This window comes from Mus caroli, unplaced genomic scaffold (assembly GCF_978045245.1).
Source record: "Mus caroli unplaced genomic scaffold, Mus_caroli_1 scaffold_10, whole genome shotgun sequence".
Taxonomy (NCBI): Eukaryota; Metazoa; Chordata; class Mammalia; order Rodentia; family Muridae; genus Mus; species Mus caroli.
The window spans coordinates 101,215,193-101,239,865 of record NW_028227265.1 but is presented as its reverse complement, the minus strand read 5'-3'; the positions used below and the strand labels follow the sequence as shown (position 1 = coordinate 101,239,865).

The 24,673-nt window shown below is 39.3% G+C and overlaps 1 protein-coding gene across 4 annotated transcripts in view; it reads right to left on the bottom strand.

Moving 5' to 3' along the window:
• Positions 1 to 24,673, bottom strand: part of Unc5d (unc-5 netrin receptor D) — a 535,933-nt gene that overhangs the window by 211,671 nt on the left and 299,589 nt on the right. For all 4 annotated transcript variants that reach the window (XM_021169824.3, XM_021169825.2, XM_029480897.2 and 1 more), the window contains exons 2-3: positions 24,333 to 24,551; positions 9,099 to 9,242 (exon numbers count right to left, since the gene is read on the bottom strand). In XM_021169824.3, coding sequence (XP_021025483.1) covers positions 9,099 to 9,242; positions 24,333 to 24,551 — 363 coding nt within the window. The remainder of the gene's footprint in view (positions 1 to 9,098; positions 9,243 to 24,332; positions 24,552 to 24,673) is intronic.

Genomic DNA, 24,673 nt, shown 5'->3' with positions numbered 1-24,673 from the left:
CTATTATTTGCTGAAGTAGAGTATGATCACATTTTCCACTGCAAATTTACTACCTTCTTCTTTATGACTAATAAGTAGATGAGGAAAGAGACTGAATTTCTGTAAACTTGCTAAGAACCCTGCTACTCTTACCCACTAGATTTGGACTCCATTACCGTGCTTGTTTAAACTCACTAAATTATGATAGACATTTTCATTCTATAATAAGTAAGAATTATCCCTGTACTTTCTTTATTCTATGTACCAGTATTTGTCTCTTTCTCTGTGTCTCATTCTATTTGTCTCACTGTATACATGGATGCACATAAGCACATACACACACACACACACACATAAGTATCTCAACCTTAATTTTTGAGTCAAGGTCTCTCAATAAACTTAGAGTTCACCAATTGATTTTACAGGCTAGCCAGCAAACCCCAAATATATCTTCTTCTCTTTGCCTCCTCAATGCAAATTCACTTTAAAATTATAATACAAACAATGAGACAACAAATCTAGAATGATTTGTTAGTCTTACCATATCTCATGTACATGACACCAATATGTGCAGAATCAAGGACTTAGGTGTATACTTGAGACCCAGATTTTTTTGTATGGGTGTTATTTATCTGAACAACTGCTATCTGGATATCTGGTTCACACACTTATGCAGCAGATGCTTTACCCATGAGCATTCTTCCCAGATACTTGCTTTAGCTATACATACTTAATCAATGTGAATCCTTACTTAATGAGTTATACTTTTTTAACTATAATTTGTTTCTATGCTCAAATTGTCCAAACAAGGAAAGCCTCCTTCTGTGTGGGTATATTTATTATGTATAATGAAAAAATTATATTGAGGTACATTAGGCAAAATAACTGACCATTATACTTCTAAATTCTATGTCACAGATGACAAAAGAAGACTGAAAGGTCACTAGGGTTATAAGAAGCAACAGCTTCACACCTCACAGTAACACAGGAACTAGATCTGTTTCAACGCCAAATTTCTGCATGTTGGCAAAGAATGAATAGTTATTTAAGTTGGGTAATGGTTTTCTACTAAATCCTTCTCATAATTATTTAAGTATCATAAAATGTACTTATGTAAGGGCAGTGAAGGGAGACATGGTACTATATTAAAGAATTCCACAAGTCTGATTCTAGTATATATATATATATATATATATATATATATATATATATATATGTGTATGTATAATAAAAATTATACTAGAATTAAATTATTCCTGTTGCCAGTGAACCCACAGATCTAGGTATCTGCATGGGTTTGTGGTAACTTTTGTAAAGAAGCCTGCTGTAATATCAGTTGTATAAACATTCAGGACATATAGTTGACTTGTACAGTTATATATGTTTCTTTGCTTTTGTAACAATTTTCAAGTGAATTCTTACTTACTAAGAATATACTTACTTCAGAACTGTTCCACAGGGCAGGTTGGCTTTAGCCCCATTCCATATTTCCTTATCATATGGAAGCAGGCAACCTGGGTAAGCAAGTACAAAACTACCTAATGATGTGAGTCTCAGAACACTTCCCATGGTTCAGTGGGGCAAGATCGTAGAGATATAAACACAGAAAGAGCGGCAACAGTAAGCCATATCAGTGTTAACCTGAAGATTCTCAGTACATGGCTGAAGGAAATTCTAGGCACTATGTTGTAACCTCAGTTAGGTCTACCATTATGTCAAATATTTGCTTGCATTGTGCCTTTATGTTGGCCTTGCTCTCCACTTAGCTTGATGACCTAGAACCTCGGTTCACCTTCAGAGTGCTGGGATTCTAGGATATTTGTGGAGTGCAGGGGTTCAGATGTAGGATCTCCTGAATGCTAGGTCAGCACTCTACCCATGAACTGACTCCACTTACTCTTGATATCATCGTTTAATTTGTAAGCAACCTGCCTGACATCTTACCTAGGTATCTAACGTACGTATATAGTCGCAAATGTCACTGTCAGACATATATCCTCTTCTTCTCCATGTACAGTGCATGAGGCAATTCTATAGCAGGAACAGTGCTCCACTGTTCATGTCTGGTCATGTCTGGTTCCAGGCTATACAGTCATTTGTCACCTTAATACCTAGATTCTGTTGCTGGCTTTATAGTAAAAACAACACTCTAAATCTTGTATGACATAATTTGAGGATATCTATAGGCTTCCAAGGCCAGTTATTTCACTTAAAAAAAAAAAAAAAACAATTACTACATATATGGCCTAAGTTTTCAGAGTTGGCTCACAGATAATTTCACAGGGCTCAACTCATGCTTCAAAAGGCTGATTTTCGTGGTCTAAACTTATATCTTTTAAACACAAAACTTTGCTCATTGTACCCTGGGTCTCAGAAAGCATGCTCCCAGCTCTGCTTCTGTAAGTCTCCATGGCACATCTGTGCAACCATGACACTCATTCGCACTGGGCTTGACAAGCAAACAGCATTTGCATGGTTTCAGGTGGATACAACTGCACCTCACAGTGTGCAGCCTAGCTACTGGACTGCAGCTGTACTTTAGCAAACATATATTCCTTGACTAGATGATTTTATGCAGCTTATAATATGATTACGAAACTAAGCCTCTCATACACTTCAATAGTATCTTATATCCTATAGATTATTGTATGGTTATGGGAAATGATTGATCTTTGGAAGAAAGCTAGCTTATTGTCTTTCTTAACTTTAGGGGACATTTTGCTGTGAAAAGAGAAATTAAGGTTTCAAACTTTTGTGCATTTTATACAAGGCACTGAAGACTGTTTCCCACAATGTAGGAGTATGTGGACAGAGAATATTGGACCAGAGCAGGCAGTGTAAACAGGTGAGGTCACATATGTAGTACATGGTGTAACATGGTTGTAATGTTTCATCTCTTCTATTCCCTTTTGACCTCTGCTTACTGCACTGCTGACAGTATGCAGTCATCTCCAGATAAGGGAAGCCAAAGATGACTCTTCCATGTTCTTATTAGCCATAGTCTCATAAGAAAGCCAGACAGCTGGACATCATCATGATCAACAATAAACAGATGCCTTTTTCTGAAGAGGAGTTAAGCTTTGCATGAATGGCATTGCTGTTCAAGACAGTACCCACTACAAAGGTGATAATAAGATCTGCTTGCGACTTGGAAGTCAAAACAGTGAAGGTAATAATGGTGGAACCTTGAGGCAGTTCAAAAATATAAAAAGATAGATGGGAGGTGGTGACTCACGCCTTTAATCCCAGCACTTGGGAGGCAGTAGCAGAAGGATTTCTGAGTTCGAGGCCAGCCTGGTCTATAGAATGAGTTCCAGGACAGCCAGGGCTATACAGAGAAACCCTGTCTCGAAAAAAAAAAAAAAAAAAAAAAAACAAAACTATATCTATCTATCTCTCTATATATAGATAGATCTAGATAGATAAATGAATGCACAGGTAATTTCAAAATAATTATGATTACAGAGATCATGGTAACAGTCCTAAAAAAAATTCTGTGGGAAGACAGAAATGGAAACTTGGATCCATAAAATTTGGAAGCTGGATACCAGAGTAAGCTCTTGGATGTCCAAATTGGTCTAAGACGCTGTTGAGGTCAGTGGGGTGAACAGATTTGTTAAGCTGGCGTCTATGTATAAGGCAACAAGTAGGATACTCCTTCTCTAGGGGCATAACATAAAAATAAAGAGTCAGAGACAGGGAGACGGAGCTATGAATGTTCTCTGGGAGAATAATGCACACAGGCAAAGTACATACAGGGAAAGCATCCCATACCTCTGAGCCTAAGAATTTATACCCAAGCATCTAAGGCAGTGGTCCTTAACCCTCCTAATGCAGTTCCTTGTGCTGTTGTGAACCCCCCGGACCATAAAATCACTTTCCTTGCTCCTTTATAAATGTAATTTTGGTAATGTTATGAATCACAATATAAATATCTGTGTTCACTGAAGGTCTTAGGTGACCCATCTGAAAAGGTCACTTGACCCCCCCCCCCCTCCACAGAGGCTGTGAACCACAGGTTGAGAATCTAAGTAGTGCTCATTCACTCACTCACTCATTCAGGTGTAGCTCAGCACACCTGTCAGGACGTCATGGGGCAAGACAGGAAAAAGAGGTTACTCCTGAAAATTTTACAGTATATGAACATTTATTTATCCCCATATTTAATGTTGCTAGCAGGAGGCAGAGGCCCCAGCAGTTCCCAGCATATGAAATTACTTACTGAAGCCAGGAAGCTGCACTGCACAATAGAGACAACTGAATGTTTTTTTTTTCTTTTCTGATTTTTCAAAAGGAAACCACCTCCAAAAGAAAAATAAAATAATCCTGTTTCACTCCAGCATGCAAGTATAGAGCGCCCTGTGGCTGTAAATGAGATTTTTCTAATTTCTTCACTCCTTGCCACAATTGCATAGATATTTTAGAAGCTTCTCAAATAAACATCATATTTACATTTTATTCAGCATGTCTCAAATTATGCTCTTTAAAAAAAATCAACAAAATAGTGATTTCCTACTGTGTATTCTTCAAAGTGTCCAACTTGCTATAACAGGCTCAATTATAAGACAGGGATACTTCCTATAGTTCTCAGTCCAAAATTAGGTCGAGCAGCCAAGTGTCAAGAAGGGTTTCCTTGACTAAGAGTTTGATGCTACAGGCACAACACCTTATGAGCAGATGAAGGAGAGAAAGAAAAACAGAGACTAAAAGAGAAGGCTAAGCTGCCAAATGTTCACCCATGAAAATCAACAACTAGGAATAATTGAGTATTCCTGGTTTTGACAATAGTCCAGCAGCAGATGCCACAGCACGATGTATCTTTCAGCCCAAGTGAACCAGACGGATGAGGGAGGGCCTGTGGGAGTTGTTCCCTGGAGACAGGCTTCTGCCAGCTTGGTGGGGGTCAATGTAGGCTGCTTTATTTATCTATTTTTACCTTCCTAAACTCACTTTGGTAACTAGGTCTCTGCTATTTCCAGCCCCCAGTAGTTGTTGGCCAGTCAATTTCTCCCTGTTTATGCCTTACTTAGTGTGATTAAGGGGGATCTTAGTGAAGGTGGATGACAAGCACACTGGCTTCCAATAAAAAGCGTACACACAGTAGAACTTGACCATGAGGCAGTTCACAACTGACTTAGAAATGAAAGAGTAAAACAACTGCCATTTCCCTCAAGAAAGTACTCAAATGCACATAAAGCTTTCTATTTTGATTCCCCCGTTTCTATTTAACAGAGGGCAACTCACAGGGCTTAGCAGTAAGAATACGCAAGGGAATACAATGGGCAGACAGATGGGGCTCTGTTCCACTTTGGTAATGGCTAGATGACCTTCCCCTTCAGTCACGGTCTTTATCTTTTGGCAACAAGTTGAACAAAGCAGGCATAGGAAATCCTAAATGGGGCAAATAGAAACGCCTCAAATAATACTACATAAATTCTCAGGACTGGAGGTACAGGGCGTTCACCAACCAGCAGCCCTCACATACAGGAAGCTCAGTAGAAATTCTCAATTAGAGACCCAATACTAGGCCTCCTGAATTATTTGAACTGAATCTTCAGCATTATATGAGGACCATGCTGATTGCTGATTGACATGATGGTGCCTGGTGGAGTTTTGGAAATCTTGTTCCTAGGCAAGATATCCCAATGATATCTGCTCACAGACTCACAAAATCCTTAACCATATTATACAATAATATAGTAGATAGCAAACTAAATAATAAATAATATAAGCGTAAGTAATTTACAATATTAATCATATTTCCATAGTCTAATCCAGAATATCATAGAAGACAGTGCTCGGTATCTGTAACTTTTACCTCCAATAGGGTCCACTCAGAGGAACAGATGAATCATAAAAAATAACAGGAGAGTTTTCTCAGTGTTGCTTCCTTTTAAAAATCAAACCATCTCTAAGCAGCAGCATCCATAGAACCTCCTGGTGTTTCATAGAGATGAGTAACCATGATCACATCAAGAGGCTCCTGTCAATATGTCCCCCAGCTCAACGTCCCAGTTGCCTTGGCGCTTTTGCCCAATGCAATTTAAAAATTTTTAAATCCTTAATGGCTCATTGGCTCAATGCAGGAAGCATAAGGGGCTCAGATGCTGAAACAGAACAGTTTATTGAATTCTATAAAGATGACAGTAAATTGTAAAGTCCCCTTGGATGATGGTCCTCACGTTCATAAACCGCATTTATCTACCAATGATTATTTAGCACATTAAGATGCCTCTATTACTTAAAAAACAATCTTAAAAAGCAGAAACATTGTAACAATTATATCTAATTGGCCTATTCATTTATTCAGGATGAGGACTATCCTCATGTGCAATGTGCTACTCGTTAGGAAGTACTTACACGCAAAAGTCAGAACTCTTTTTCTCTCAGTCTAATAAAAATGGAAAATCATTTTAAAAGTGTTTTTCCTGCAAGCGAATAAAACATCCAAGTAAGATCCTGAAGGCACCCCCACATACACTTTTGATGCCATTACACTAGTTAAATTTCAATTTACATTTTAATACACATTGGTCCCCAAGTCAAATGCAATATTTAATGACAAATCATGTCTTGGCTTGCATAAATAATTTTAAATAAATTAAAGAGCCTCTAACTTGCTACATGGGAAGAAATTAAAAATATGTTGGAAACACTATTAGAGAACTCATTAAGTGAATTGTATAATACGGGCTATAATGATATTCTAACATTTTTGCTTGAAAAAATATATTTATATACAAATGAGCTTATCATATGAAAAGTACAGATCCTTTAAAATCTTTAGAGAGGGTCACAGGATTATTATCAGAAAAGGATCTCAGATGTCTATGAAGGTCAAATGATTAAAGGGAAAGTGACATAATGAAAAATTCCTTTTCCATTATTAATATTTCCTAATCTCTTATTTTATCATGCAGAGAGGGACAGCACAGTAGAGGCAAACCTAGAAGACTCATTCAGTAAGCATCAGTGAAGACCAGCCCATGAAACAGTGCAGGAGAGGATCAGGTATGCCTCAGGGCATCAGGTCATAGCTGGAGAGTATTCACTGGTGTTGTTAGGTTACATAATTAGTACTCGGGTATATCAGCAATGCTCAGAACACCTCCAGGAAATAGGTACGGATTCACATATGGAGATATTAAGACCGAGGAAAATGAGCTATGCTTTCCACCTGTACAAAACTAAGGTGATGCAGAACAGAAATGGAAATGGAGCAGGGATGTGGAGTCTAGGCTCTTCTCTCCTGTCCCATTACACATGCAAAATAGCAGACTGCACTAGTGGAGGGGGCGTGTCAGAAAGGCAAAGCTGACATGTGCGGCAACCATGCATTTGAAAGGACAAAGTGTGTGGCGTATAGTCCACGTGATGAGAGATGAGAACAGGTGGGTGTGAACCAATCTCTGATGGGCTTTGTGAACCAAACATGAGGTTCTGACAGACACATGGCAATCAGGAATCAAGTGAGCAACAACTGAGGGAGACAACCAAAAAGATGGACACAGACTGGGAAATTTGTATTGGTAATAGTTCAAAGGATAGGCGACATGGACCTTGGAGAAGGAAGGCTGATGAGTGGGGGTGGGGGTGGGGGTGGAGAATGGAGCTCAGAAGACAGAAATTGAGTGAGCCAGGGTTGAACACTCTCATGCTGTTTCCTCTACACTTGAATTGAGCACTACAGATACCCCGCCTTGACTAGGGTTCTGGATGGCCCCTGTGAGTCCACATGAGAACACAGAACTGGACTTACTATGGGACAAATGAATGCAAACACACTCCCTCTCTTGGTTGACCTGCTACATTAACGTCATAAAATATTGGTTGGCTAATTTTAATTAACTAAGTAAGTATTGGAAAAATGTTTCCCAAGGCTCTCACACTGAATACAGCTTATGAGGTGACCTCTCTTTCCTGGTCTTGGAGGACTCACATGGCATCCAGGAGAGGCCTCCCAAATCGCCAGTATTATGAAGGTGAAATGCATATTTTAAGAGGGAGATTTCGTTTCTGAGGAAACATAAATGTCTTTGCAAACAGCAATTCACTCCTATTCTTAATCCCTAAGCCACCAACATCTGCTATGTAGGATTCCTTCAGTCCTCAGACAAATCCCTCTTGTCCCATATTCTTTATGACACTCTCAAAAGGCAGGATTTGAATAAAACAACAATAACCATCTCTCCTGCCCCTCCCAGCTTCTTTCTATTGAGTTTGTTTTTTTTTTTTTTTTCCTTTTTTCTTATAACAGTTCTAGGTGCAAAAAGGAGCAGTTTGAGGATCTACAGAGGTGGGCTAATGGGAATGGGTAGGACAGGAGGAGAAGTTTATATATTATAAATCATATTCAGATTTTAAAGACATAGATGCTGAAACAGGATAGAGAAATCCTGGACTCCTCAGAAAAACAATTTATTTTCTTTCTTTCTTTCTTTCTTTCTTTCTTTCTTTCTTTCTTTCTTTCTTTCTTTCTTTTTATTTCTCATCATTTTTCAACTATATATTTTTTAAAAGTTATACTTGGGTCAAACAAATACAGTTTTGAAACCCATTTTCATGTTTTAAGGTTAGCAGAGAAAGGACTTAACAGCGGGCTATAAAAACCCTTTAATGTTTTTAATGCCTTATTTTTGCAGATTGGCTGGAAAGTAGAATAAACAGCCATCACTCAGCTCGCCCCATGTAGGCTCCCCCTGAGCCTACATTGATGGGGAGAAGCAGAGTGCATTTGTGTGGGCTTTTTTTCCCCTGGAACATATTTTCCCGGCAGTGTGAAGACATTTGAGCTCTGAAAATTCGGGCAGAATCTCTTAGGCAAACTGAGTTGCTTATTATCCTCTGCAGAAAATGTCCAAGCATTTTAAAGGAGAGTTTTAAGAACTAAATTTATTGGAAGTAGGAAAAGTCCATCTTGCTTCCCATTCATCTACATTCTGCAGAAGACAAGGATATATTCACAGAGCTCTTCAACTGTATTTAATCCATGTTCAGACTCCTAAGATCCCGGGTCACCCCCAAAGATCATCCCCAAAGGTACTTACAGGGTATGGGCACAGATCACCCCCAAAAGTACTTACAGGCTATGCGCACAGATCACCCCCAAAGGTACTTACAGGCTATGCGCACAGATGCCTTCCTACTCTTGGACGTTCCCAGGTGGCTCCACGCTACACACTGGCACCAGTAGTCCTCTGGCCCATGGAAGTCCTCCACCTGCTGCCTGGTGACATTGATAAACACTTCCCGGACCTTCAAGCCTGATGGGCAGACGGAGAACATTAGGTGAGGCCACTGTATTCCTCAATCACAAAGGTAAGGCGATCCAACCCTTTTCTTTTTAATTAAACAATTCTGTTTTTAATCAAGGCAAGGTTTTAATTACCGTGACAGTAATATATTACTGCTAATTAAATTCCACTAGCTGAGTAGGCTGTAGAGTGCACACACAAAGTATTATCAACTAATGCAGTGCAGTACAATAGAATAACATCCCTCTTTCATTGACCTGGTGCCCTCAGGGCTCTCAGTCTGTGTATAAAATATACTATGAGGAATATGTACCAAAGTTAATGTCTAGAACCTAATCATCTCCACATAGTAAGCTGAAGGGCAGTGTTTTAAGTTGATCTTAGAGTGGTCACAGGGTTTTGTAGCCAAGGAAGGGTTACTGTAATGGTGTGGCTTGAAAGAAAAGTGTGTGTGTGTGTGTGTGTGTGTGTGTGAGAGAGAGAGAGAGAGAGAGAGAGAGAGAGAGAGAGAGAGAGGGAGGGAGAGAGAGAGAGAGGGAGAGAGAGAGAGAGAGAGAGAGAGAGAGAGAGAGAGAGAGAGAGAGAGAGAGAGAGAGAGGTGGGGTGGGGAGAGAGAGAGGGAGAGAGAAACAGACCAGGAATTCAAGAAATGGCACAAATAGTGGCATCAAAGGTTGAGAACAAATTCTATAGGATACAAAGCAAATGGACAGGACAGAAAGGAAGCAGACATCTTGATCTATAAGTCTAACAATCCAGGCAGAGGACCAAGGAAAACTCTCAGAGTAGTGCTGTGAGAAGATGGGGCAAGGGTTATAGAAACAGCAGAAAAGAAACACCTGAGTTAGGATAAAGCTGAAGACTTGTAACCTTTCAATGAGATTTTTATGACTTTGCATTTTCCTTCTAATCATTAGGAATAGGCTTGGTACATCTAACTGTGGAGCTCAAACTCATTCATTTTTCTGACCAAGGACCACTGGGTTCCTTCTATGCATATGGGAAGGTTGGCTAACCTTCATGGAGTATCAGGGATGAAAGTGGATATTCCTTTTAGCTCCTTTAGTTACTTAATGACAAGCAAGGTCTCAGTCTCTAGTTCTCATGCCTTTCTGTCCCACAGACACTAGCTGACACTGGCCTCCATTATAAGGATGCTTCTTCAAAGCTTGAACATAGAAGCCCAGCACCACAGTTAGCCCTAGAGATCTTTATTCACTATATGTGCACATCTCGCAAAGATGGGATATGTTCTTCTATCCCCATGATGTAGACAAAAACATCCCATGACTTAGAGAGATGAGAGTCATTCATTCACATCTATGGTTTACAGAGGGAGCATTTTGTGGTTGTCCCCTGCCTCTACCTTATAAATTAATACTAAGGTTATTTTCACAACGAAATGCTTATCTCTGTGCTTGATTTTTTTGTTCCTGATCATGGAAATAAGTCGAATTCGTGAAAAAATTGAAGCAAAATTATATGCCTAATTTAGATTTTTTCCCTTAAAGATAAAAAAGAATTCAGAAGAATCTGCCTTGTCTTGTATCCGGTTTTGTGATTGGTTGTTGTCTTTTGGAGCCTGCTCTTTTCTGAAGGAAAACAGAGGGGAGGGATGGATGGGACTGGGGGAGAGGGGAGGTAATGGGGAGCTGGGAGAGGAAACTGCTCAGGATGGGTTGTATGGGAGCAGAATGTACTTTCAAATTGTATTAGAGAAGAATCTATTTCAATTGAAAAACCGAAACAAAACAAAATACAAAAGACAAAAACAAAACAAAACAAACAGAAAAAGTAACAGAAAAGAAGCCTGGAGTTGGGGGGTGGGATCATTCCAATTCAAATGAGCCAAAGGCTCTGCAAGGAAGAAGTGGGATACAAGTCTGCCTCTTCTGGTGGTAAATAAGAACAGAGGTGAACTAATCACATGGAGAACACCCATGCCACCCAGTCAAAAACTTATTATTCATAATATGTGACAAGAGACTGTTATGGACTCATAAAACATCATGGACAATATGAGGTAGGCTTCCTAAGTTTGGACGAGGTACCACACAACACTCATCCTGTTGGTGTTTGTTAACCATCCACATTTCCTCTGGTGGAAAACTCCAATATGTTGAATTCTTCTTTTGTTAAAGATTTGTATCCTGCAATCTGTGGATTTCTCAAGAGCAAAGAAGTTGAGTGTTAAAGCTAAGGAGTGAACTGATATAGGGCAGAGCTTGCCTACATCCTACTCTTCAACTTAAGACAAATGGATAACCAGTTTTGAAGAGGCAAGCAGGGTAGAACGGATCATACAATACAGCTGGTGAGAGGGGGCAGCCATGGTAGTGTGCTGGGGATGCTTACTGAGTCACAACACACATGTCCTTTGTAAAGCAGGCCATCAGACAATATGTTTAGCTGGTGAGGATATAAATCAGTCCAGCTGCTATGGAAATCACTATGCAGGGTTTCAGAAAAAATCAAAAAAAAAAAAAAAAGAACTAATATATGATCCAGCTCTACCACTCTTGGGTATATACCTAAGGGAAGTAAACTCAGCATTCAATGGAGCCGACTGTACATTCCTGCTCCCTATGGCACAATTCACAGTAGCTACCCTGAAATTAGCCTATGGATCCATCACCAGATGAATGGATAAAGAACACGTGCTATAGATTCACAATGGATTATTACCTGACCACTAAGAAAAACAAAAACATGCTACTTATTTATGAAATAATGGATGGAACTGGAGATCATCCTATGAAATGAGCTGCCAAACACAACAAATATAAATAACAAAGTAGAAGGGGGATCCCATGGTGTCAGGGGAGGAAACAGAGGATGGAAGCTGAAAGCAAGGAGGTGTGCGGGTGTGGTCAAATCGCACCATACGTGTCTACAAAAAATGTCATGAAACCCCGTTATTTTGTACATGTATATATATATATATATGTATGTATATATATATATATATATATAATATTTTAAAAAGATCTACTATTTATTTTAGGTATAGGAATATGCTGTCACTGACACAAAAGAAGAGGACTTTAGATCTCATGGCAGATAGTTGTGGGCCACCATGTTCTTGCTGGGAATTGAACTTAGGACCTCTAAAATAGTTTTCAGTTCTGAGCCACCGCTCCAGCCCCTATATCTAACATCTTTATATATGATAAACTTGAAAGGTAAAAAGGTGGTCAAACCACCCTTCAGTTCTCATTCTATCTATCCACCTTGTGAATCTATCTAATCCACCTCAGAATGTCTAAGAGCAGTCACATATCCAAGTCAGAAAACAGGGAGTACACAATTCATACCACCAATTTGCATTCCCCCTACCATAAGGACACCCAGAATTTATTTTAATCAATTGTGGTCAGACCTGCAGACACACAAATGGCTGGCATGAAGGATGAAATTTTCATAGCTAGCAAGAAACTGGCCCAGCCTGCCACATTTGGCCACACAGGAAAGCAGAAAGCACCAGGGCAAACAGAAGGCAGAAAGGAGAGGGAATGGGAACAAGAATATTTCTGCTATTTCTGCTTTATTCCCATGAAAGGGATTATAAAGGAATAGCAATAAAACCCAGAATTGGCTCATGTGAGTAATGTCATATAATGGCTACCTATTTGGTCCTGGGGTTAGGACAGGGAATGGTGGCTTGGAGTATTGGAGCTGTATCATGGATGTGCACAGAGTCTGGGTTAATTTGTATATGGAGCAATGATCATCAGAGCACTCCCCACAGGATCACCAGGCCTTAAACCTGTTTGACTAATCTACTCAGAGACCTTTACAGGGTACTTTGGCAAGAACAAAGAGAAAACAAGTCCCTAAAACATGGAAAGTAGAACTTATCTTGCTCTGTTTCTGGAATTCTTTGTGACATCCCATCCAGGATGGAGAGGAAGAGCCTCAAGTTATGAATTCAACATCAGGATGGCTCAGCTACTGGTCCATTTCAGCGGTTCTTCAAGGGGTCACAAAGCAAAGCCAACACAAATGGGCTGCTCCTGAACACTGTGTGGCCTCCTAATCAGCATGATCAAGGCAGCAGATCACAAATGGCATTGTCATACACACACACACACACACACACACACACACACACACACACACACTCACACACAAATGTATATTAATTGCTTGATGACTCCTCCTTCAAACGTGAGGGCTTCAGTTGGTCAGACCATCATGTCTAAGAAAATCCTTACAACACAATACATTCTTTATATCTCTTGTGTTTTACTCAGCATAAGAAGATAATGCTTTTTAATAAGGTGTCTTTCTTAAAAAGTAGGACATTCTTTATCAAATCTTCAGGTCTTTTGTGAATATATATATATATATATATATATATATATATATATATATATATATACACATAGACAGTAACTATGCACATATGTGAATCTACATCCACATTTGGAAAACATTTAAGCAAAGCCTCTCTATTTAAGGTAACTGCTCCTATCATCTCCACTAAAGTTCACCCATCTGTATTGCAAGCAGGCACAGCTATATACTTTTCTATCTCCAGAGATGTCAGCTAACTTGATTGTAGGAAACGTTACAGTGGTACAAATAAAACTAATAAAACATTGTATCTCATGAAGAGAGGCATTGTACCCAATAACTTGCACAACTCTAATAAACATGGGAAAGCCCAACCCTTTAAATGATCATGGAAATTATGGGCATCAGCCTTTGCTATGGAGTAGGGTCTCACAGATTATAAAAATATAACTACGGTACTGATATGCTAATAAGCTTTCTAGGCTCTGGGATGGTTTAGTTGTGGATAGACTAACATTGGCAGCAGATGAATAATCACTCTGCATGTTCTAAGCATAACAGAGCAGCACAGAACTTCATCATTTGTCAGCTTTATTTGTTTAAATGAGAAAAACGCTGACAGCAGTTACTGCTGTAATCCCCTTATTTATCAGATAGAAAACACTAGTTACTTTTAGCAGGTTTAATCCTGTAGGGAGGAGAAAAGTTAGAGCATTTTCCAACTAATTGAAGGTAGATGTTTCACAAGTCAAGGTGGAGAAATGTACAAGTGAAAAGGGGGTGGTGGGAGGGGGAGACAGTGAAGAGAAAAGAATTAAAATGAATTATATCTGGAAAAAATTCAATAAAAGGGCTACACAGTCTCACTGTAAGATCCTAACTTGGTGCATAGAGCATAAAAGATCCCAGAGTAGTATTTAACATTCAGAGCCATGCCAATGACAGCCTGGTGCCTACTAACAGCTGTCCTCCTGCCTTTTATCTACAGCTCATTATCACACCAGCACAAAGCCGATCACTAGCATCCTGCCTGGTTATTGTTGCAGCCAGTTCTTGGATGCACCTGCTGATGGGTGCTCAGGGAGGGATTAGACACAGTTCCCACGCGCTCACCACCTCCACAGCTTCCCTCCTTTCAGCTGAAGTTCTCTCGGGGAGGATGCTCAGCTTCTCACACAGAATAAGCAGACCACAGCAGAAAGCTAGGATCCTTCTATGTCCTTAAACATGTTTTGCTTTTTTACAAACTATATGCAAGTGGCCATTGCCTAGAGAGCTTGGTTGGAGGGGCATTGTCGCTTTCTTATGGGAAACTCTGGGTCTGTTTTCTTGTTCTATTTTGTTTTTCCAGTCATATTCCACACAGTCTTGATTTATTTTCCAGTTGGTGATGTGATGTGTCGTAATTATATGGGCACTAACCAAGTGAATCATTACTTAACTTCCTGTAAGGGGGAAAGAAAAAATCCACAAGACCATAGGAATTTCATGAGTATCAGCACCATGGTCAGCTCCAAGAGGGGCGGGAGGAACCCAGGTCTTCTGGCATCCATGGGCTTTCTACTGATCCTCAAAGCCCATAGAGTGCTTTTCGGATAGCTGTTGCTCTGAGGTGGCCTCACCATCTCCCTCCACCTGCTGAGCAGCCAGTAAATCGCCCACTCTCTCCTGGAAGAACTGCCTTCATCACTTAGATAGGGCAAAACTTCCTATTGACCTCTGATGGTTCCCAGATTAGACTACAACTGGGCATGAGCAATAGAAAGCTCTCCTATATTTTGAATAATCACTTATTATCATTTTTAATTGTTATTAAGGTGCTTTTAAGAAATTAATCAAAGACATCATAAAGTTGGTGACAGATACTGATTTGAAAAACAAATGTATGGAGGTTCTCATCCACGTTTACTTCTGTGACAAGTGCCAAGAGCATCGTCACAAACAACCTATAAAGACTGCTGTCATCATTGTGCTACCAGGTAAAAGGAGAACATACTTTAAGTTGTCCTGCCAATTCGGTGACTTCTTCTATGAAAGCAGAACTACAGAATATTATAAGGTTACACAACATGGACTTATCACCCTTGGAAAGAGAAAAGGCTTCTTAAGGGTCTGGGTACCATTCTCCCTCAGTCTTGAAGGTTTCAAGGATACTCATTGTGAAACTTAGTTTATATGACAGGGCTCTCTTACTCACTAATAACACACAGATTCCCTGTGTGTCTGAAATTACAAATCTCAGTAAGAAATGTCATGAAAATCTAATCCTATATTGTGGGTGAACTTAGCTGTCTTCAGACGAGCATGCTACTGAAAATAATAAATTAAATATAGATAATTAAAAGGTGGAAGCATATTTCATTTTAATGGCAGATGACTAATTAGGGCTAAATGTCTTTTGCCTCCTTATCCTAGCAACAAGATTAAAATATATTCTGACAAAAAAAAAAGAAAGAAAGAAAGAAAGAAAAAGTCCTCATCCTTTGAATGTGTATGTGCACTACGCTTAATGAACGAACGCTCTTTAGTTTCCCAGGATAATAAGCACTTCACACATTCTGCAGAAGTATCACAAGTTCAGACTTAAGTACAGAAATGAAGAATACACCCAAGCTCTCCAGTCTCTGCCACACTAGAGATTAGAATTAATCAGCTCAGAGGTGTCTGGCAGAGGCAAGCAAATTAACTTGAGAGTGTTGTCTGATAACAGCAAGAAGAAGAAACTTCAGAGACAGAAATGGATATGGTGAGGTCACTTAGAGGACACCATTTCATACTGGACTCACTTTTAAGCCATATTTCATTGAGGCAAATAGGATCATGATTTCCAATTCTGTACCTGAGTCAATGATTTTTCTCTTCCTGTATCATGAAAACTACCTCTTTGCAGCCTAAGTTCATAATGTGTGTTGTTTGCCATGTGTTATTTGATATGTTAAATGAATATGGCATAAAAGAACCACATGCAAGTAATAAAATCTTACTCAGTAAATTCAAATAATTAATGATGTATCTTTTCTCTTTTTGGAATTATCAAAGTGAGGTCATAAATTTTTGAATCATCAGATACCTGTTAAGTTTTTTTAAAAAAGTTTTAGAATATCAAATTTATATCATTTTAAGGATAACCTTGACAGAGTATTTGCAGGGTATAATACAGCATATGTACTAAGTTCTATAACCTTTAAGGCAATGGTGGTAGATGAATTTATTATTCCATCTTATACCAAGAAAACCTTGGAAGGAAGCTATGAGACACACCATCTAGTGGAGAAGTTTGTTAGTGGAGAGCTGCATTCCAAACACATCTAAGCATCATTGAACATTCATATCCACCTTTCTGACCATAAGCAAATTGTCACTGTTGTGTTTTACTTTGTCTGAGATCTTTATAATCCCAACTTCAAATTAAAAGTCACACAACTTAGTGTTACATGAACTGAATGGGCTGAAAATTATCAAAAAAAAATCATCTCTCAAGAATTTAGGATGTGCAGGAAGGCAGAGACAGGAGGATTACAAGGTCCATGCCATCATGGACTACAGAGTGAGCTTGAGGCCAGCCTAGGCTACACAGTGAGACCCTGACCTAAGAAATGTTTGATTAGTGCCAGGAAATAAGGAACTACTTCTAGCACTGTTAAAGTTAAATCGAAGGAAAATGGTGTCCAAACTTTTGCTGTTGTTGTAGGAAAGGTTAAATTAGACACCAGAGACAAGTCTTTAAGAGTCTGCTACATGTTATGGAGGGAATTCATAATGATTGTCTACAAACCCTTTTAAGAATGTGTCAGTATTCTCTAAGAAATAGCAATGAACAAGATAAAGTACGGAGCTGTGAGGAAGGGCGTTTCTATAAAAGTGAACTCTAAATGCACACAGACATCGGCAGAAGACTCTGGAGATTGATCACTTCTGAGCTCTGTGGGCTAAAATGTATGTTTCCCTAAGGTGCCTTGGCGATCAGTGAATCATCAAAGGCAACTGCACGTTGATGGGTTTCCTGGAAGATACTATATTCAAATCCTCATCACCAGGGCAGTGAAGTTGTGAGATACAAACTCAAAGATTTAAGACACTTTCATTTCCACTCTTCTGCCTTTTCTCAACACAATCCATTAACCTTTTATCCCAAGAGAAAGGTTCCAGCTGTGTAAAAAAGGAATAACATAGAGTGGAAGGCATGAAATGATGTTCTTTAGAAAGGGGGAAAATTTTGCTAAGTTTAGACTTTTTCCAGATATACTGGAATACATAGCATTTCACCAGTTCAAGTTCGAGGACTCCTGGGCCAAATACATTAAGAATGACAGATTATTGTTTAAAAAAAAAGAAGAAGAAGAAAAAAAGCAAACTCTAGGTTATTACTGATCAATCACGAAGTAGTTTAGCTTTTCCATAACAGAAGTTTTTGCACAAGCCACATCACCTCCATTGTGTGGGTGTTTGGGATTAATGTCTTTGGTGTGTGTGGTGTTATAAGGCCTGTGTGCCTTGCTTTAATTCCTGTATTAATGAATGCACTTCCCATTTCACAGGGGTGTGATTCCTTCCTTGGGATTGCTCTACCATTCGAAGCTTCCAGATGTTAACAGAAGCAAAACACAAGGAAGAAGAGCCCCATATTTCCAAACGAAATGGGGCAGAACAAATGAGAGGATCCCTTGGCTCATGTGGAGAACCGAGCGTGTACATTACTAAGAGGTATAGCCATGTCTGTGAAAACACCGTAACTCATGTCAAATAAATTGTACTTTTTGCAGGAAAGAACTCTAGCTCAGGATTTTCCAAGCTAAATTGCATGAAAACTCACAATCCTTTTTCTTCTTATTTGAGCAGTTAGATGACGGGTCCAAATTACCAGAAAGACCAAAGGCAGTTTGCAGCTTTTAACAACTGAAAGGACTTATTGCTTCCAATCCAGAAACACAAAAAGATTCCATGTCTACTTTCAGCACTATCAGGTCCTATGTGTTCCCATCATACCCTTGAAGAAATAAGGCCAATGTGTCAAAAACTAAAATTTATCAATTATAATAGTTCAGAGATGGACAACATGTCCACAGACAGGCCAAGAGTGACTTCACACAGGGTTCTCACAGAATGTGAACAGCCCCCCCTGTAATTCTGGTCAAATGGTGTCTCCTGTCCTTGGATTGTCAGTGCCATTCAGTCTTGCTGGGTTGTAAGGGATTATTTTATAGATCTCATCAAAAGCCATTAAGTCTTTAACAGTAGTCAGGCCACATCACCCAGCTTCTTGTGGAGAGAACCTTGGGGGAGATAATGCATCTTGTACTTTTCAATCTCTCTGGCTATTTTTTTTTTCTGTGTATTGATTTGGGATAAATATCTACACTCATCTTGCTGCTGTTTATACCATTAAAGTGTTAAAACAGAGCTGGGGAAACACTCACAAGGTGCGGCAAATGACAATTTCCACTAACAACATGGGGGAAAATATTTAAAGAAAAATAGTTATTTACTATTGGTTCTACCAACCAAGATGACTTATATTAAGAGGTTTTGCTTAGTACATTATTTCAAAGATGTAAGATTTACATTCCTTTCTAAAGGCATTTTAAAAACATAGCATATATATATATATATATATATATATATATATATATATGCTCTTCTGATTTTTACCATTTATGATTTTTTTGTTCTGTGGTAACTTTGAAATATATGACTTTTATTGGCCTTTAAAAAATAACTGGAGGGCAGATTTTTATTTGAAAGAAAAATGTAATCAACAATGGTCTCCACAAGACACAGAGTTGCCTAGCAATGCTAGCAGAATTAAAAGGGAGAAATAATAACAGAACAACATATTGTGAAATTACAGGAGAGCAAACTATTCAATTGGTGTGTGCTATTTACCAACAGCTGGTTAAGAGAGGATAGATACAAGATTTTTAAACAGTGTTAGGAAAATGGCTGATTATTTGACAGCATTCCTCCTTACATTTGGAGCCATTTATGCAATGTAGTGTACAGACACACACACACACACACACACACACACACACACACAAGTGGCAAGTAGCCCCATTGAATCTGTAAAATTCTCAATCTAAAAAAGGTGTGTATTGTCTCCATCTCAACCACTCCCAACAAGTTTGTCTAATAAGGCCCCATACATCCAAAGTTTGGGAATATGAAATAGGTAAATCAAGACTGTTTTCTCCTTTATCTTTGATTATAACAAATCTTTGGTTTAAGGAAACTATACCCATAACCCTGGAAACTTTGCCTAACATATGACATTCTACATGAATGAGAAATGGACCTCCAAGAGATCATAGATAGAGATTGTATATGTCGTCAGGAATAACAAACCTCAATAAAGTATATATGGAGTCTTGAAGTATAAAAGCTAAGCACATTCATGATGGAAAATGACGATCCATGGATGGAGTTTAAAGAGAACTTGTGGATATTTTGAATTGAAGGAGAATATGAGAAGATGTAGAAGTGCCTCATAGTGTTGAGGAATATACCTGAAATGACCATAGTATTTACATCTAGAAGTAGCTATGTCACAAACTACCTATCTCTGCATACTCCAGGCACTTCTCAGTCAGATAGGGCTCTCCCTCTCTCTGACATCTGATGATGATCCCTCGGAGGCCTCTTCTGTTCACAATAGACTTTTGCCTTGATGATTCCTGCATCTCAATACCTTCATCCTTTACTGACAATCTCCTGATGCACTCCTGTGCTCCTGACCTCTGTCAACTCTCTGCCCTCTATCATTTCACTAGAACACCTAAGCACTTCAAATTGTGCGTGTGCCAAGATTTGGATTCCTTTGGATTCCTCTCTCTGATAATATAATTTGGATTAATTATACTGCCCTTCCTGTAAAAGGGGAATTGATATTAATCTCTCTTCATTCATTTATTTATCCAATCATCTTTAAAGTCCTATGTTATTAATGGTTCTGAATTCATAGCTACTAAAGTGCTTCTAATAATGGGTATCCAGTTTCTACTCAAGCATCTGACTTCCCTTTCCTTACCTGACTTCTCCAAGATTCCACATTTCCTCATTTTTGCCTCTCCTTGTCATTCCATACCTTTTTGTAGGAATTGTTCTGGAAAGCGTACTCTAGTCACTGTACTTCCAATCTCAGCATCATCACCATCACCAATGCATCTATCCAAACACAGACCTCCTCCCAGTGGCCTTTGTCCCCTTCCACATCACTGATTGCATTCTTCCTCAGTAGCCCTTCTTCGAGATCACTGGTTCTCTACCTTCCTAGTGCTGTGACCCTTTAATACAGGGCCTCATGGTGCAGTGGCCCCAACAATTAAATTATCCCTTGCTATTTCAGAACTATAATTTTGCTACTGTCATAAATTGCAATGTAAATATTTGATGTGCAGGCTAACTGATATGTGACTCTTATGAAAGGGTTTGCCACTCACAGGTTGAGGATCACAGTCCTAGAGCAGCATTGTATTTGAAGTGAACTACACTTCCTACTGGGCACACACTAGGCTTTGTCCATTGGCTAATGATAGTGACACTTACACCATCAAGATGTTCTATATGTTCATGGAGTGTATCTTCAGCGATGCCTATTTGGATTAGTAATGTCCATTTCATAAATTTCCCACTGGGAAGTGGCATTTTCTATGAATCCACAATACAACATACCTCTCCGAAAACATTCTAACTTAATTTACACAGAACTTCATAGAATATTTGTCTTGTTCTTTCCATATGTTTATAGAACACCAGTCTGAGCTATAACTTTCCTATCATTAAAAATTCTGAAAGGTCTAAAATGCACTGACTAGCATTATTAAATTTAACACAATGAGATCATTGGAAACTTTCTAATTATACTGAGGCCTCCTGACTTATTCAAAATCTAATATCTAGTTAACTGACCAAATCATCACCCATAAAAAAGAATAATCAAGTGTCACTTCAAACTGAATCCTGTGAAAGGAACTACGTTCAAAAGCATATGTGGTTTCTGTTACGTGGTGAAATATAAAACCTTTACTTATTAAAAAGTATGCTTAATTTTTTATTCATCATTTATTTCTTTTTTATTATTGAAAGTAGATTCCTCTCTCATACACTACATCCCAATCACAGCTTCCCCTCCCTCAGGTCCTCCCAGCTCCCTCCCCCCACCTCCCCTCTTCCTCAGATCCACTTCCCCTCCATTTCCATTTAGAAAAGAGCAGACAGACCTCTAAGAGACAACCACCAAACATGACAAGACAGGATAAATTAAAACAATACAAAGCCCACATATTGAGGAAGCAAGTAAGTAGGATGAGAAGAAACCAAAAAGCAAGAAAAAGCCATCTCTGACAGTGTGTTGGAGAGATGGTTCAGTGGTTGAGATCACTTGTTACTCTTACAGAGGACCCTGGTTTGGTTCTCTGAACTCACATGGTAGTTCACAACCATGCTCAACTCCAGTTTCAGAGGACCTGATGTCTGTCCTCTTCTGACCTACTAGGGCAACAGGCATGCATAGGGTATTCATATATACTTGAAAGCAAAATATTAAAATACAATAAGATAAGTAAATCTAAACTTTTAGAAATACTTCAATGTCTTCATCAAAAAATATTCCTCTCCTGGGCATATATCCAGAAGATGTCCCAACCGGTAAAAAGGACACATGCTCCACTATGTTCATAGCAGCCCTATTTATAATAGCCAGAAGCTGGAAAGAACCCAGATGTCCCTCAACAGAGGAATGGATACAGAAATTATGGTACATTTACACAATGGAGTACTACTCAGCTATTAAAAAGAATGAATTTATGAAATTCCTAGCCAAATGGATGGACCTGGAGGGCATCATCTTGAGTGAAGTAACACAATCACAAAAGAACTCACACAATATGTATTCATTGATAAGTGGATATTAGCCCAAAACTTAGGATACCCAAGATATAAGATACAATTTGATAAACGCATGAAACTCAAGAAGAATGAAGACCAAAGTGTGGACACTGTGCACCTTCTTAGAATTGGGAACAAAACACCCAGGGAAGGAGTTACAGAGACAAAGTTCGTAGCTGTGATGAAAGGATGGACCATTTAGAGACTGCTGTATCCAGGGATCCGTCCCATAATCAGCTTCTAAACGCTGACACCATTGCATACACTAGCAAGATTTTGCTGAAAGGACCCAAATATAGCTGTCTCTTGTGAGATGATGCCGGGGCCTAGCAAACACAGGAGTGGATGTTCACAGTCAGCTATTGGATGTATCACAGGGCTCCCAATGGAGAAGCTAGAGAAAGAACCCAAGGAGCTAAAGGGATCTGCAACCCTATTGTTGGAACAACATGATGTACTAACCAGAACCCCGGAGCTCTTGTCTCTAGCTGCATATGTATCGAAAGATGGCCTAGTAGGCCATCAATGGAAAGAGAGGCCCATTGGACTTGCAAACTTTATATGCCCCAATATAGGGGAATGCCAGGGCCAAAAGAATGGGAATGGGTGGGTAGGGAAGGGGGGTCGCTATGGGGGACTTTTGGGATAGCATTGGAAATGTAATTGAGGAAAATATGTAATAAAAATATTAAAAATCAAAAAAAAGAATAATAAGACTAGTAATAATAATAAAAAAAAATATTATGCTGAGACTTAGTATCACCTCTTCATGTACACTTAACTTCTCTTTGAGCCTCCAAGTTCTTACCTAGTAGATGTCAGTAATTGTATCTATCCCAGTAAATGGCTGTAAATACCAAAATAATATCTGCCTAGTTAAGGACTTCAAATCTTTCACACTCAGTAAACCTTAGATGAGTGTGATTGAATTATCATTATTTATCAGAAAAAAATAGCCACACTAATAAAGATTGTGCCATCCCCCCCAGGCTTGAGCAGGCAGAATCAGACCTTGTTTTTGCCACAGATGACTAGCCCACCTAGGGTGGAGCCTTCCAACCTAAGTGAAGTCTACTGTCTGCCACATCTGCAGCTTCCTGCAAGAAGCCACTACCTGTTGAGCAGCTGAGGGTTTTGGGTTTTTTGTTTGTTTGTTTGTTTGTTTGTTTTAGATACTGACAATGCGATGAGATCTGGGCATAGTGGAGGAAAGGTTTCCCCCCATTTAAAAATTCTGACTCAAGCAGTAAATATTGGGCCTTGATCAGAAACTTTCTTGGTCTCATTCTTCTCTCTCCATCCACCCCATACAGCCCAGCTTTCCTTTTAGGAACCCAGTTCTCCATAGCCGCTGGCAGCTACAAAAGATGATCCTAAAATCTACCCATCATGAGAAGCCCTTAGTATATGGTGCTCGGGTTCTGGTTGTATCACTATTAAATGATCAACACAACTTCAGAAAAAAGCCCAGAAACCACCAGCTGTGGTGAATAAAGACATAAGAGTAATCTCCAGGAGAAAAAAAAAACATAAAAGTGATTGAAATTATGCTGCTTAAAACGGTTTTGATGAAAGATTTAATATTTGTCCCCAAATTATTTAGGATTCGTCAAATGAAAACAGCAACTGTCTGGTTTAATTTCCAATGGGAATATTAACTTCATACAACGTGGAGTGTTTGAAGTCATACAGAGCATGAAAATGGCTCTGAACTACACTAGAATAAACAACAAAGGAAGCTGTCAGGTCACTGAGGGATGAGATTATCTGTCTTGCATGTCTAAAATGAGGTAACATTAGCTGCATCCACACAGGGGGACATAAGTGCTTATGTTCCCTCCCCTTCCCTCCCACCACTTAAGTAGCAAGAGGACAGTCTGGGGAGATGCTGCGGGTTCTCCAGTTTGCTTCACCCCTCACCTGAGCTCTCATCCAGGCTCTCCTCGGACACATGTTCATTCTGATGGACCCACTCCCCATTGCATTTGAAGAAGATCTGCATGGCTGGCCTTGCTTTGCACCTGAGTGCAATCGGGTTGCTCTTGATGATGTATGCATCTTCGGGCTCCTCGATGAAATGAGGCAGCGTTCCAGGGGCAGATGGGATAGAGTCGGGAAGAATTTCACTGCCGTCGGCTCCTGGAAAATTGAAGAGGAGATCAGCACCCCCCCTACAGCAAAGGCTCACATGGCAAATCACAATGAGCATTCCACACCACCCCCACCACCACCCCAAGATATTCTAAGTTGAAATGCTGTCA